Below are 14,395 nucleotides of genomic sequence, written 5' to 3' on the forward strand. Positions count from 1 at the left end.
AACCATTTTTTTTTTTTGTTTTTTAACTTATTCAAAATGTCTGCTAAAGATTCCTCTGTGATGTGATAAGTCACTTCACTCTAAGAAAACACTACTGAAGACGGTGAAATGGCACAAAATAATTCCAGGGTCCAAGGGTTCATACCATGCAAACAGTAAATTTGTGACAGGTTTGATTATCAGATTCGTTGTCAGCGACCTTGAATACCTCTCAAAAAACAAATTAGAGTGGTCGGTGTTCTGTTGTAACATTTATCCATTTTTCTTACGTTTTTCTTTCTGATCTTCTCTGAGTACTCCTGAGACAAACTTTGTGCGAATCTTCTGTATCTTCACTTCCTCACGAATAATTGTGTGTGCAGTTCCCACACTGACATAAAACTGTGCACTTATTGTCTCTATAGACACACGACAATCCTTATCCGTAAAATTCTTTATTTGGCCAATCAACTGATGTTCTGACGTCTTTACTCCTCCCATACTCCTCATCATCCCTCACAGACTCCCTTCCTTCCTTGAATCTCTTATGCCACTCAAAAACTGATGCTCGATTCATGCAAAATAGTTCAGAAGCAACCTGACTATTACCTGGTCATGGAACAAGAGCATGCTACCCCCCATGGATTAAACAAAGAGTTTTGTTCAAAATTCCATGCAACTTCTAGAATACGACAAGATACTCTTGAATGTACACATGAAATGATGGTAAAGTATCGTCGCCATTTTTATAAACTTGCACTGGTGCCCTCTCAATGATATTAATCTGACAGGTAACAAAATCACTGTACAGTGAAGGCTTGTGATTTTACTGTCTGTCAGATTCTAATGAATTTTGATTCTAAATGAACTAAAATGCAGTTAATATCTTCTGACTTTTTTTTTTTTTTACTTTGCTTTTCACGCATGAAATTGGCCTGAATTGTATATAACCATCAAAAAATTAAAATGATCTCTAAAAGAAAAATCTGTATATGCTTGTACCCAAACTCTTTGTCTATCTGCGAGACTTGGTCTGTATGAGCAAGAGACCAACGCAAATTAGAGGCATTCAACTATCACTGTCTTCTCCGAATTCTCTGCGTCCACTGGCAACAGTTTATTCCCAACAGTACAAGTCGCACTCGTAACATCCACTCTCTTCAAATATCTCTCCTTGCCAGACACGTACGTTGGTTTGGCCATGCTTTTCAGCAACACCCAATGTGAATTCATCGATCCAACACCATGACCAGGCTTAAAGAAACGTTACAGTCGTCAACTCAAAATCTGGATTAGGACAGTGAAGCAAGATTTAGGCTGGTGCATCTGCTGCCAGTCTCTCACTCCTAGACAAGGTTCAAAAGAGAGTCGCCAATCTGATAGGCCCTGAACTGGCATCTAAGCTTCAGCCTCTGTCCCATCGACGAAACGTTGCATCCTTCTGCCTGTTCTACAAGTATTTTAATGGTGAATGCTCTGACGAACTGCAGACACTTGTGCCCCCACGACGTAGACACTCTCGACAAACCCGACAGGCAGCTAAATCCCACCCCCACACAGTAGAGATCCCTAGATGTAAAAGATCTTTCTACTCCAGTAGTTTCTTTCCCAGAACCACTAGACTCTGGAATTCCATTCCAGGTCCCTGCTTCCCTAACTGTAGTGACATGCAGAAGTTCAAGTGTAACGTGAACCGACATCTTGCTGCCCATATCCCAACATAGTGCCTCAGTAGTTGCTGCTCCTGATAGTAGCCCCTACACCAAAGTGGCAATGTGCCTTGTTTGGGGTGAAAATGTAATTAAAAAAAAAAAAAAAAATGATACTGAAGTGATTCTAAACTCTTAACTTTACGGGGTCTGTCGCTGGAACTGCGAATGGTTTACACTCATAACTTTGATCGCCGTATCTGGTCAGCTGGTGTTCAGGACATGGTGAACTTGTAAGAGCTAGCGCAACCATGACAATGACTATATGTAATAGACATCTCGTGCGATTTTGCTCAGTAACGCTGTCATCATGATTTGGGAAGAAACCGGATCCAGGGTAAACCATTTTAACAGTAGCAGTGGTTTATGCTCTTCTGTTCTTTATTGTCAGGTGGTGGAGTAGACCTTGTGACGAGTATGTCTAAGAAATATTACCGTCACCACCACTACTACTATGGTAATAATACCAAATTGTACCACCCTCTTTATTTTCATCTCTGTGATTCTTTTCTTCCTTTCGACCAATCAAATTTAAGACAGAAATAAAAAAAAAGTAAATAAAAAGTAAGGAAGAGGCAGCTCAAAACAGCCCTGAATCCGACCACATAAACTGGTGACCCCCGACGTGATTGAACACCACCATGATATAACATTTTTTATTTCTGAAGTAAGTGAACGCAACAAAAACTCAACAAACTTTAAAATGGAGGGGGTGGGTGAAATTTGGTGTTATTACCATAAGAGTAGTAGTAGTGGCGGTGGTAGTATTTCTTATACTTACCTGCAACAGCCTTTAAAAAAATTTTTTTTTTTCCTATGTGATATTTCATTGAACTCAAAGGGATATAGTTTGGTTTGTTTGTACTATGGGATATCAACTTTTTTTTTTGTAATGCTCAAGTATAATACTTGAAATGTAAACATAATTTACAGTCAACTTTATTGTCCTTCTCTTTCCTTTTTCAGTACGAGAAGGGTGAGGCTACCCAATTTATAACCAGGCGAAAGGCTATTCAAAGGCTGCAGCTGTCTCTGCCCGATTTTAGGTATGTTGTTCCCTCCTTTTCTCTTTCTTTTCAGATTCTTTGTTATTGTACTGAAATTTAAAAATTGAATTCTAACTGAAACTAATGGTATCTACTGAATCGTTATGTCACAGTAATGAACATATCCAAAAATAATGAAAAATAAGGTAGAAAATTATTATTGAAAAGTTTTCAAGGATAATTAGCAAAAATTAAGTTTTGCTAAATTAGCCAAAGATGTTCAGTTTTCAGAAAATATTTACTTCCCTTTTGTTCCAATTAAAACTCTCCGGGTTTTTTTTTTTTTTTTTTTTTTTTTTTTGTAAAACTCAATTTTCACTAATTGTCTTTGAAAACTATTTTCATTTTTAATTTATTTTCTACCTTATCGTTTTTTTGTAATTTTTGGATATGTTCATTACTATGACATAACAATACAGGAGATACCATTGGTTTCACTTGAAATTCTAAATTTCGAATTTCGCTACAATAATGAAGAACCCTTTTTCCTTTTCCCTGTCATTCTTCATTTTTGATTAATCTATGTAAATAAAGCGGTAAATGAATGTATGTATGTATGTCTGAAACTATTTAACTGATAAACTATTAAACTACTGGTCGCATAACACTGAAATTAACAGAAAATAGTAATCATACACCAAGGATTGTTTATAACAAGTAAAATCTTTGAATGAATGAATAACACGTAAAGAAGTCAACAAGTTGAAATACAAAATGTTAATTTCAATTTGCTGACATATTTCTATTATTTTTGTGCATGCGCAAATTCATTCATTGCTTGAAGTGGTTTAATTTTAAATCTTTTTCATCTATCTGTTGGGGGTAGCTGAAATGGTAAGGAGCATGGCTGGAGTGCTAAATGTTTTGGTTTCAATTCTAGCGGATGGCATCCAAGTTATTTTTTTTTTTGAAATCACTATATAATATTCAATAGAGAATTAGCTCTGTAATAATAAATACGAAATCTGCATGAATTAAAATTTACGACCGGGCCAGGCGCCCCTGCTAATTTAAAATTAGAATTAAATCATTTTAAGCAGTGCCCAGGTGCACTAAAACTCCACAAATGTGCATATATTAGTGTTGCGACAATCGGAATTGGAAAAATCAGAAGATTTGGGGGTATCGGAATCGGAAAAATTGATACTGATTTTCCGATGCCAAAACGATTCTTTTGTCTTTTTTTATTTGATTTTGTTTAAACCAAAATCTTCTATTGCTGGTAATAATAATGATAAAATAATAAATATTTATTGATCTTAAATTTCCAGCAAAGCTAAAATCGATAGATCCTCCTCTACGAGTGTATTTTTATGTTAAGGAAAAATATATTGTTTTTACGAGTATCAGGGAAAATAACAATTCTATATTTAATTGATTATAAAGAGATTTATAAAGAATCGGAATCGGTAATTGTATCGGAATCTGGGGAAAAATATTGGAATCATCCCATCACTAGCATATATACTATATAGGATAATGTACGAGTCAAGATGTCCGTGTGTGCATATATTTTGTTTTGATTAAAATATATTTAAGCATATTTCATGACCGGGCAAAGTGAATTTAATATTCCCTTGACACTTTCTCCTTTGAAGGAAGCTGGTTCAAACCACCTAGGGTGATTGCCATACATCAAATTATGACACTATCGTTTGCCGGGAAGTGTTACTTGGTTGAGGAAACCAGCTCCCCGATCAACGATATCAAACGAATATGCACATGGAAACATCAACGGGTCGATATGTTATCAGCCATAACTGGCTGGCATGGGTCGCTTCTTGAGTCTTCATTGCATCGTTACAGGCAGCATTTCCATCGTTGGCATTAAATGGCAGTGACCGCATGCCAAAATTGAACGCTTGCACAAAAATAGCGAACAAATGCATTTTTATAAAAATATTAAATTTATTTTATGTTTAACAATGGGGGAGCATATTTAGTTGCTATTTGCGTCTGTCGTATACAGCATCCAAACTTCAACTGGTTAAAAACGATAAAATTATGTATTCAATTCTCTTTTTCTTTGTTGAAAAAGAGAGAAATATTTCATCGGCCATATTTTGTTTTTCAAAATTAAATATCAACATAGCTTAACTTATTCGGTGCACCAAATTCATAAACAGCTGTCAATCTTCGTGTGCCGACAGTGTCAACCTTTAAAAATATGTACTCACTGAAATGTGTGCATGTTTGCCTCCACACAAGTACAGAACAAGTTAGGCGTAAGCTTTATTAATGTATGAGCTCTCAGCTCCTCCAAAATGGGAGCTACGTCATTGTACCACAGATTGCCATACAACAAACGAATAAACAGCTTCCAAAATTTTTAATACATGATTAATTGCTAAGAATTTTTAAAAGTATTCACTCTAACAAGTTTCTTATTTTGAACAAATATTTTTTTGAATTAGACTGATGCCAAATAAAATATATTCTTGCCAATAGCATAGTCCTGGGTATGATTTGAAAGACATCCAGTGATGAGGCCGCATTTAGGGGATGTGAGAAATATGGAGTTGCCTCTTAGTTACCGTTGCTCCAAGGTCCTCGATGGTGCGGAGTGGTAATATTGATGAGAGCATCTGGTGCTACCAGAGCAGGTTGTCTGAAGAGATTGGCTTCCTGACCAAAAATGCACCAAACATTACAAGTGACTGGAGACAACCTCTGAATTTGATATTCCATTGAAACTTCCTCGACACACGCAATAACATAGTGCAAGAAACAAATGAAAAAAAAAAAAAAAATAGGCTAGTCTAAATCAAGTATTGATATATCAGACAGATTGCTACCTGGGTCTGACTTTGAAAAGTCCACAAGATAATTTTAGATGTTAGAAGATGATGCACAAATAACTAGCTGCTGTTATCACATTGAAAACCTCTGTTCTTGGCAGTTTGCCAGGTTATAACAGAATTCAGCTCCTCAAAACGACTTCGAACAAAAACAATTTATTTATTTATTTTTTTTTTTTTTAAGATAAAGTGCCAGTTAAAATCTGGTTCTAGTTAACGTATTTCCTAACTTCCAGCGTAGCGTTACTGGAAGCAATCAATTCTTTCACTTTTATTGTTCTTCGGTATTTCTATTGTGAAGCGATTTATTCAAATAAAATATAAGAAAAGGACATTATTGAAAAGTATACAATAAAAATTAACAAAATTATATTGTTAAAATAACACAATCTTTATTTGCACTTTTAATAACAAAATTAAAAAAAATAAGTTATTTTATTTGAAATTTTATAAGAAATATGTTTATGAAATTATAAAAATATATATTTTTTTAAAATTTATAATAAAAATATGTTTATGAAAGTATAAAAATAAAATTAAGACTTAAAAAAAAAAAAAAATGAAAACTAATTTCAATAATTCTTAATTAAAATAAATCCGAACATTTTTCAGTAATTATTTAACAATAAAAAAAAAAGGCCGGAAAAATGTAAAAAAAAAAAAAAAAAAAGTATGTGCACAGGTGAGAAATAAGTGTGAGAGAAAAAAGTGAAGGAACTTATTTGCCTTGTCGCCGCTTCTGGTAACGCTACACTAGAAGTTAGGAAATATGTTAGCTGACTATAACGTAAACATTCAGTTCTAAGTGACACTCTTCTGAAAGTTGAAGGTTCAATTCTCAGTGTGGGCGATACAAAGAATATAATTGCGAATTTTCAATTTAGTTACGGCTGATGGAACAAGAACGTGACCCCTGTAGATTAAATAAAGGGTTCTATTTGAAATTTCGTACAGATTCTAGAGTTTGACAGGATACACCTGAAGAAGGTTGGGGGTTACATTGTCCAAAACATTGTGTGAATAATTCGAAGAATCTACTTAACATGGAAACATTTTCTTTCAATTCTTGCAGACGTCTTTGCATTTTGAAAGGAATCTATCCCCAGGAACCCAAAAAGAAGAAGGTTGTAGGTCATGGCAGCAAGACACCACGGACGTACTATCATGTCAAGGACATTGCCTTTTTGTCACATGAGCCAATTATCAGAAAGTTCAGAGAATTTAAGGTAATTTTTTTTTTTTTTCTATTAGAGCTCTACAAAATTTTGATTTTTTTTTTTTTTTTTTTCTCCAGGAATTGGCATTTGACTAATTAATGGTTTGTTTCGTTTAATCCCTTCAAGACTCTGCTTGTGTCTTTCAATCATAGGTCTAGTGCTACCAGATCAGATTGTCTGGAGATAATGGTTTCTTGATTTAAATGTACCAAAAGTTGTTTTTTATTTCTTTCTTTTTGAAAACCTCAAATCGTTTTTCAAAACCAAAAACAATTTTTATTCAAGTGATTTATTCAAATAAAATATAAGAAAAGTATACAATAAAAATTAACAAAATTATATGGTTAAAATAACACAATATTTATAACAAAATTTAAAAAAATAAAAGTTATTTTATTTGAAATTTTATAAGAAATATGTTTATGAAATTATAAAAATAGAATGTTTTTTTAATAGATTTTAAAAGTAAGTTTTTTTTTATTTGAATCTATATAATAAATATGTTTATGAAAGTATAAACATAAAATTATTGAAATCAAAATAACAAAATTTCAAATATCATTAAAAAAAAATGTATCCAATACATAATATTCTCAAAATAGTTGAAAAATATTTTTAAAAATGTTTTCAATAAATTAAAAAAAAAAAAAAATGAAAACTAATTTCAATAATTTTTCATTAAAATAAGACCGAAAAAATTTTTTCAATAATTATTAAATTAAAAAAAAAAAGGTTGGAAAAATGGGGGGGGGGGAAGAGTACATACATAGGGGAGATATAGGGGTGAGAAAAAAAAAATGAAGGAACTGATTTAGCGCTACACCAGACTTTTTCTCTATCAAACAACCAAACCAAACCAAACGATTAAATATTTGAAGATATAAAGAACTTGAAGCATAAAAACTTACTGGATTCGGCATTAAATAACCTGAAATCAGTACAGGTTATAGACACCAAAGTTTCAAGTGTAACAAAGCAGCAACAATTTCAGAGAAAAAAAATATTAAATATTTAAAGTACAAGAGTAGAGAATGTAGACACCATAAGAAAAACTGATATAATTAAAAAAAAAAAATTAAAAAATAACTATTTAAAAAAAAAAATTGATAAAATATAAGGTATTTTTAGAAGGCTAGAACGATGCAGGAATGTACAGTCATTGTGTGAAGATAAATAAATAAATATATGAATAATAAATAATTCAATTTTATATATATATATATGTTATTTTTTTATTACCGTTTATCTGTTTGGTTACATATGTTTCAGATGTTGGACCGTGTTTACGATCTAACAGCCTCGTCAGACCTTACAGAAATGGTTGTTTATTTATTTGCTTCTCCACTGAGCAAATTAGGCAGGAGGCCGTTAAATGGTTGGTTAGTATTAGGAAGAATTGTTTTTAGGAGGAATATTGGGGGGGGGGGAGAAAAAAGAGAAAGAAAAAGGAGGGGGGTTGGGGTAGGAGATAAAAGAGGGGGAAGGCGGGTAATGACAATATTTCAGTTTTGAAGTTTAAAGTATATTAGGTTGTATTGTGTGTGTGGGGGTAGCAGATTCAGGTAGCCTTGGGTAGAGATATGTGGATATAGGGAGGGGGAGGGGGGAGAGGATGGTAAAGAGAAAAGAAAAAAGAGGGGGTAATGACAGGAGGGGCGGGGAAAGGAGTTTCAATTTTTGGGTTTTAAAATTTTGACTACTTCTTTTTCCTGTTCGATAAGGTGATTGTTCAGCTCCTCCTCTCTCCCTCATCCCCCCAAAACAAAAATAAATAAAAACTCTGTATGATGTACTTTATCGTGACAGCAAGAAAATATTGTACACAAAAATGTATATAAAAGTATTTTTAAATAAAATAAAATTTTATGGCTAAACTAGCGGGGGTGCCTCGGTGTTTGTAGGTGTAAAAGGAAAAAAACAGGTTTGGTAGGAAGGTAGGCTCAAACCCGAAGCCTTGAGGCGAAGTCGGAAAAGAAAGCCTGATAACTTACCACGATGCTACGAGAGCAGAAAAGTGAGGTTAAACGTTTAAAAAAGCAGGTGGTTAAACGAACGTCAACGTGTGCTTTTCTAGGTCAAATATCACACCATAGAGAAATGAAATCACAGTTCGAATTTTGTAACATATCAAATAAAAGATTGAGATGACCTCGTCTCGTAAATCGGAGATATTATAATCTAGGAAGTATATAAAAAGTTCTAAGAAACAGTGACCCCCCCCATACACACACATTTTCGCTTTTATATTATAGATAGGTGACAAGATATGACGCCATCTTGAAAACAGTCTGAAGGAACAAAGGAAGATAACTCCAAATAATTAAAACTTCTGCAAGATTTTAGAAAGCCATTCTTAATTTGAAACGAGGCATTGGAAAAAAATCCAAATCGCTTAAAAATGATTTTCTTCATAAAAATAATAAAACTAAAACTACTTAATCAATTTACATTATGTTTGGTCTGCAATATTTACTTTTTGTCACGGGTACATAAATCATAAAGATTTTTATTTATTTAAAAAAAAAAAAAAAAATTTGTGTGTGTGTGGAGGGGGGTCTGGACAAATGCCTAACTTTATATTATTCGCATAAACTCTACTTGTAGGGATATTTTTAGAATAAATTGTTGCTAAGTATGTTGTTATATTGCCAATAACATGATACAACAAAATAAATGAAAATTGGCTTGTAGGGATATTTCTGCTCTTAAAATTTCTTTTTGTTTATGCACTTATCTCATAACTTTAGATTTCTGATAACATAGACGCCTTTTCTAAGTTTCGATTATTAAATCCGTTTGCGTAGTCTGTTCACATGGTCAGACCATCTTAAGTTCTGTGGTTTAAAGTCAACTAGCATCTTCCCTAATTTTCTGTGTGGTGCTATCAGAGCCGGTGATGAGGCAAAACAGTCTCTTTGCTTTTTTTGTAATTCAGTATTTGTGTTTTGAAGCGATTTATTTTTTTTTATTGTATAATTTTCATTAATGCCCTTTTTTTTTATATTTTATTTCAATAAATCGTTTCAAAATACAAATATTGAATAAAAAAAAAAAAAAAAAAAAAAAGCGAAGATACTGTTTTGGCTTGTTACCAATTCCGGTAGTAATTCAGCAGAAAATTAGGGGAGATAACCAGTTCCATTCGATGAGTACATCATATACAGTAGGGAACTTTTACTTTCTTGAGGATGAATTTGGCTTTTTATGCCTATAATGGTTAAGACTAAGCCGTATGAATTCAAATCCTGCCAGGTAGTTTATGTTCACTTGAATACTAATACTGTCGGTACTGACATGCAGAAGTTCAAGTGTAATGTGAACAGACATCTTGCTACTCATCTCCCTTCATAATATCCCTGCAACTTATGTCCCAGATAGTACCCCCCTATATCAAAGTGGCACTGTGCCTTGTTTGGGGTGAAAATTGAATAAAAAAATTTTTTTTTTAAAAACCCACCTGGTTTCTCTTGCATTTCTGTGTATATAACTTTGTCCCTAATAATAATAATATCTTGTTCTTCAGCATTTCATGCGGAAGATTAAAAAAGCAAAAGAGAAGAACGAACGAGCCAAAGCCGAGCGTCTTCGGATCAATCGTCCAGTGTATAAGCTTGACCACATCGTCAGAGAACGGTAAGTTGTATTGCTTTTAAATGGTCATATTTTTTCATCTGATGAACTTGTGTTGCATAGTCCTTTGTGAGGAATATGGATGGTGGCTGAAGGGGCATGGGTCAATGCTGTAGTCTGGCCAATGACTGGAACCCTTATGTCCATGTCGAAAAAAAGTAGGCAGCGGTTGAAACTTTGTATATTTTGTATTAACTATTGGATCCAGTCCTTAATCAGAACCCATTATCTGGATGTTTTGCATAACGTCTCTTCTTTCTGGATTTCTAAAATGCAATTGTTTATCTTGTTAATTTGCCATTCTGTGAGTGATGTTTCTGACAAAGAGGGAAGAATTGATGTTTTCTCGGTTGAAATCTATCCATCATAAATGATGGCTATTTTTGGACCTTGAAGTATTTTATTTTTCTTAGCTCCTTACATCAAGTGGCTTCATGTATTATCTGGAGTGATTTCCATGAAAAAAAAATTAAACTGATTTGTATACCTGGCTTGGTTTTAACTATTTATCTACAACAAATCAAGACATGACAAATGATTACTGCTGATTCTTTATTTGTATGATATTTTGACACGTCATTCAAGCAACCTTGGATTTTGTGTTAAAAACAACAAAAAACAATTTTTTCTTTCTCTCTTTCATATGTCATATATATATTTCTCCCAAAACTCTGGTCTTGATGGAGGGGAGACTAAAACTTTCTCCTATGGTTTCAAATGATCTGAAATAACAGCAAGGAGAGACTTCATTTCAAATATCCCTCCTCTTTTGGAAATAGGGTACAATTGTGAATATCTCCAGTATCAAATAATCCTTATACACTGTGAAATTTACTATATGTATGTAAACCAGAAAGGGGAAATATAACATATGAGAAATATTTGGAATCAAGTCTCCTCTTGCTGTTATTTCAGATCATTTGAAACCATCGCAACAAGTTTTTGTCTCCCTCCATCAAGGCTAGACGTTTTGGGGAAATATCAGATATTTTGTAATTCATATGCAAAACTAGGAAAACAAATGACTATGATTCAAACATTCTTAAAAGTGCTGTATCTTCTCACCCTCAAAAAATCCTTTAAAATTACCACTATCATAGGTTTTAAAATTCCAGGAAACGAGTAGTTTCCAAGGCATGAAGAAATTGTGGTTTCAAAAAGTGGGAGATAACTTTTCTACATTAATTTAACGTAAAATAAACACCCACTTTATAACCACCTTATTTTTTCACTAAAAATTTTTGTAAAAAATAAACACTATTTATTTATTTACTTATTTTTCAAACTTAGTGGAAATATTAAAAAAAAAATATAAGATAAACATAAAAAGGAAAATGTTGCCTTAAGTTAAAAAATTGTTTAAACATCTTTTTTTTTTCTTTTTTCTTTTACATGGAGGTCACCACTTATCAAGGCACGAAAGCCACTCGGGAATAAGGATTATTGCATGTACAGTAATCAATGGGATAGTATTGTAGTAATCGTTAGTATTGGAGATTTGATAAAGTGTCTTAAGGGGGCGGTTTGTCAGGAATTTGTTTATGTTGGACTTGAAGACATCCGAGTTTTAGTCAGGTGGGAAACAGGCAAACGGAAGAGAGTTCCACAGTCATGCACTTCTAAGAAAGAAGCTCTGCTCATGGAATCTACGTTTTGATTTAGGCACAGATAAAGAATGGGGAAAATTAATGACAGTTTCAGCTAGACGGGTGTTTTTCATGAAAGATTGGCGAGAGGGGACAAAAGATTGGAGCTCAGACAAGCATTTGCCATGGAAATAACGATAAAACAATGACAGGCTTGCAGAGAGAGGCTGCAGGGAAGAGAAAAGAGCATCCCCACTCAGCCACAAAGTCTATTTTGTACTCTTATCAAGGCAGGATAGGCTGTTTTTTAGCAGCTCTTACCCAGATGTGGCAGCAGTACTCCATCCTTGGACGTACTTGGCTTTTATATAGATAGAGAATTGCATCAGTAGTGAGATATCTTCTAGAGTGGTAGAAGGATCTCACCATTTTCCCAGCGACCTTGGCAGCAGACCTGATGTATGTGTTCCATTTCAGATCAGGAGTAAAGGTCAAACCCAGCAGCTTGTCAAAACATGGAGTCTCCCCAAGACGAGAGCCATCCATTTCAATTGTTACCAGATGGGGATCAGAGCATTGATGATGTAAAGATAGAAGCTTGGTTTTGAATGCATTAAAAATAACCAGCCACCTCTTCCTCCACTGTATCACGTGCTCAAGATCAGAGGAGAGAGAATCAGAGAACTTTGTCATTTACGGCCTTTGATGTGTTGCCATAGATGGTCGTGTCATCAGCATTGATGTCAACAAATGATTTAAGTCTGTGTTTTGGGAGATCATTGATGTAGACCAGGAAGAGAGTTGGGCCCAGGATGGACCCCTGAAGGACTCCAGCATTAATACTGTGGGCCTCTGATTTCTGCCCATCAACCATTACTCTTATGAACCTATCGGAGAGAAATGATTTAATAATTGAGAAAACATTTCCAGTGATACCGTAGCTGGAAATCTTGTGAAGTAGGCCCTTATGCCATACCTATATAAAAGTTTATCCATAGAAAAGTGTGTGTGTGTGTATGTGAGGATACTTCTCAATCTATGTACTCACTAAACTTTGATCTACAGACTTGAAATTTGGTATATAGGTTATTCAGACATGTGGAAAACTGTTTAATTGGTTTTCACCTGGAAAAAGGGGCTTCTAAGGAGTCAACATGGTTATGTGAGAGGAGGTCATTGTATTTTTATCTGTTTGTTAAATGTTTCACAAATGTGTGAATGGTTCACATGACAGATTCCTTTGGTTAAGAATAAGTAGGCTTGAAGACACTTTTTAAAGATCGTGTCAAACTGGCCTAATGGTTATCATACTTGACTCATTTTCTTTAGGTTTAGGTTTTGATTTCAGCTTGAGTATTTTTTTTTCTACAGTACTCACATGCACATGTCTCAGTTTCTGTATTAATTAAAAGTATGCTACTCCTGTGAAGTAAATAAAAGGTTCTGTATGATACTCCTGAAGAAGACCGGAGGTTACATCAACCGAAATGTCATAAAAATGACACTGAAGATGAGAATAGTAGTCCGAAGATTCTAAATAATATCAATAACTAATCCTCATCTCAGAAATGCAGACCAACAAAATTTAATAATTCTGCACACATCACCCTATACTGTCCAGATTTAATTTTCCTCTGAGGTCATCAGATCTAAGTCTGTTTTTAGCACTCACATTACACATCCATTGTATCATTCTTATATCATTTCTCTTCATGCAACACACATCCTCAACTCTCACTGATTAGCTTTCACTTTTGTATATCATCCCACTGCGTATATACACCTAACAAGACTCTTTCCTTGGTTAGCAACAGTAGCGCTCTGTTAGTTGTAATGGCAGAAATTTCCTAAACGCATCCTTAATACTTATTTTTCCAGTTTCACTTCCATGCATCATCACACTACTAGACTCTTACCTTGTAACTCTCTGCTAGTTAGTAATGACAGAAGTTCCCTGAACTTTACACCAGCAACAAGGCAAATGCAATTAAGATGAAAGAAATATTTTTTAATTAATAATGGCTCCCAGTGCTTCTTCTGATTAAATTTACAAATTCAAATTTACACGCTTACATTGAGGAAAAAAAGTTAATTCGTTTCATGCAAGCCACCTGATTAGAATGTTTAAAAAATAAAAATCACCATTGAACATTGTATGGTCTTTACTTTTCTAGTGACACTATGCAAAAGGAAAAAAAAAAACTATTTCTTTGCCTGAAGATGCTATTATATCTGCAAAACTTCATTGATTTTTAAATAAATAAAATATTTAAAAGAAAAATAGTTCTGCATTGTTTGGTTTCTTAAACTAAGATTTTTATAATGGACTTTCTATCAGATCCGGCTTTCGAAAGATACTGGCTTCCTAACCTAAAATGCACCAAATAATAATTGTTTTTCTTTTTTTTTCCGTTTGCAAAACTCAATCAT

The 14,395-nt window shown here is 33.8% G+C and overlaps 1 protein-coding gene across 1 annotated transcript in view; it reads left to right on the top strand.

The window, feature by feature from the left end:
- The window catches only part of LOC145269501 (pescadillo homolog), a 71,229-nt gene that overhangs the window by 9,433 nt on the left and 47,401 nt on the right, over positions 1-14,395 (top strand). The window contains exons 2-4 of the mRNA XM_080125237.1: positions 2,655-2,734; positions 6,605-6,758; positions 10,273-10,382. Coding sequence (XP_079981363.1) covers positions 2,655-2,734; positions 6,605-6,758; positions 10,273-10,382 — 344 coding nt within the window. The remainder of the gene's footprint in view (positions 1-2,654; positions 2,735-6,604; positions 6,759-10,272; positions 10,383-14,395) is intronic.

The sequence above is a fragment of the Euprymna scolopes genome, chromosome 45, assembly GCF_053919585.1.
Source record: "Euprymna scolopes isolate OS-2025 chromosome 45, ASM5391958v1, whole genome shotgun sequence".
Classification (NCBI taxonomy): Eukaryota; Metazoa; Mollusca; class Cephalopoda; order Sepiida; family Sepiolidae; genus Euprymna; species Euprymna scolopes.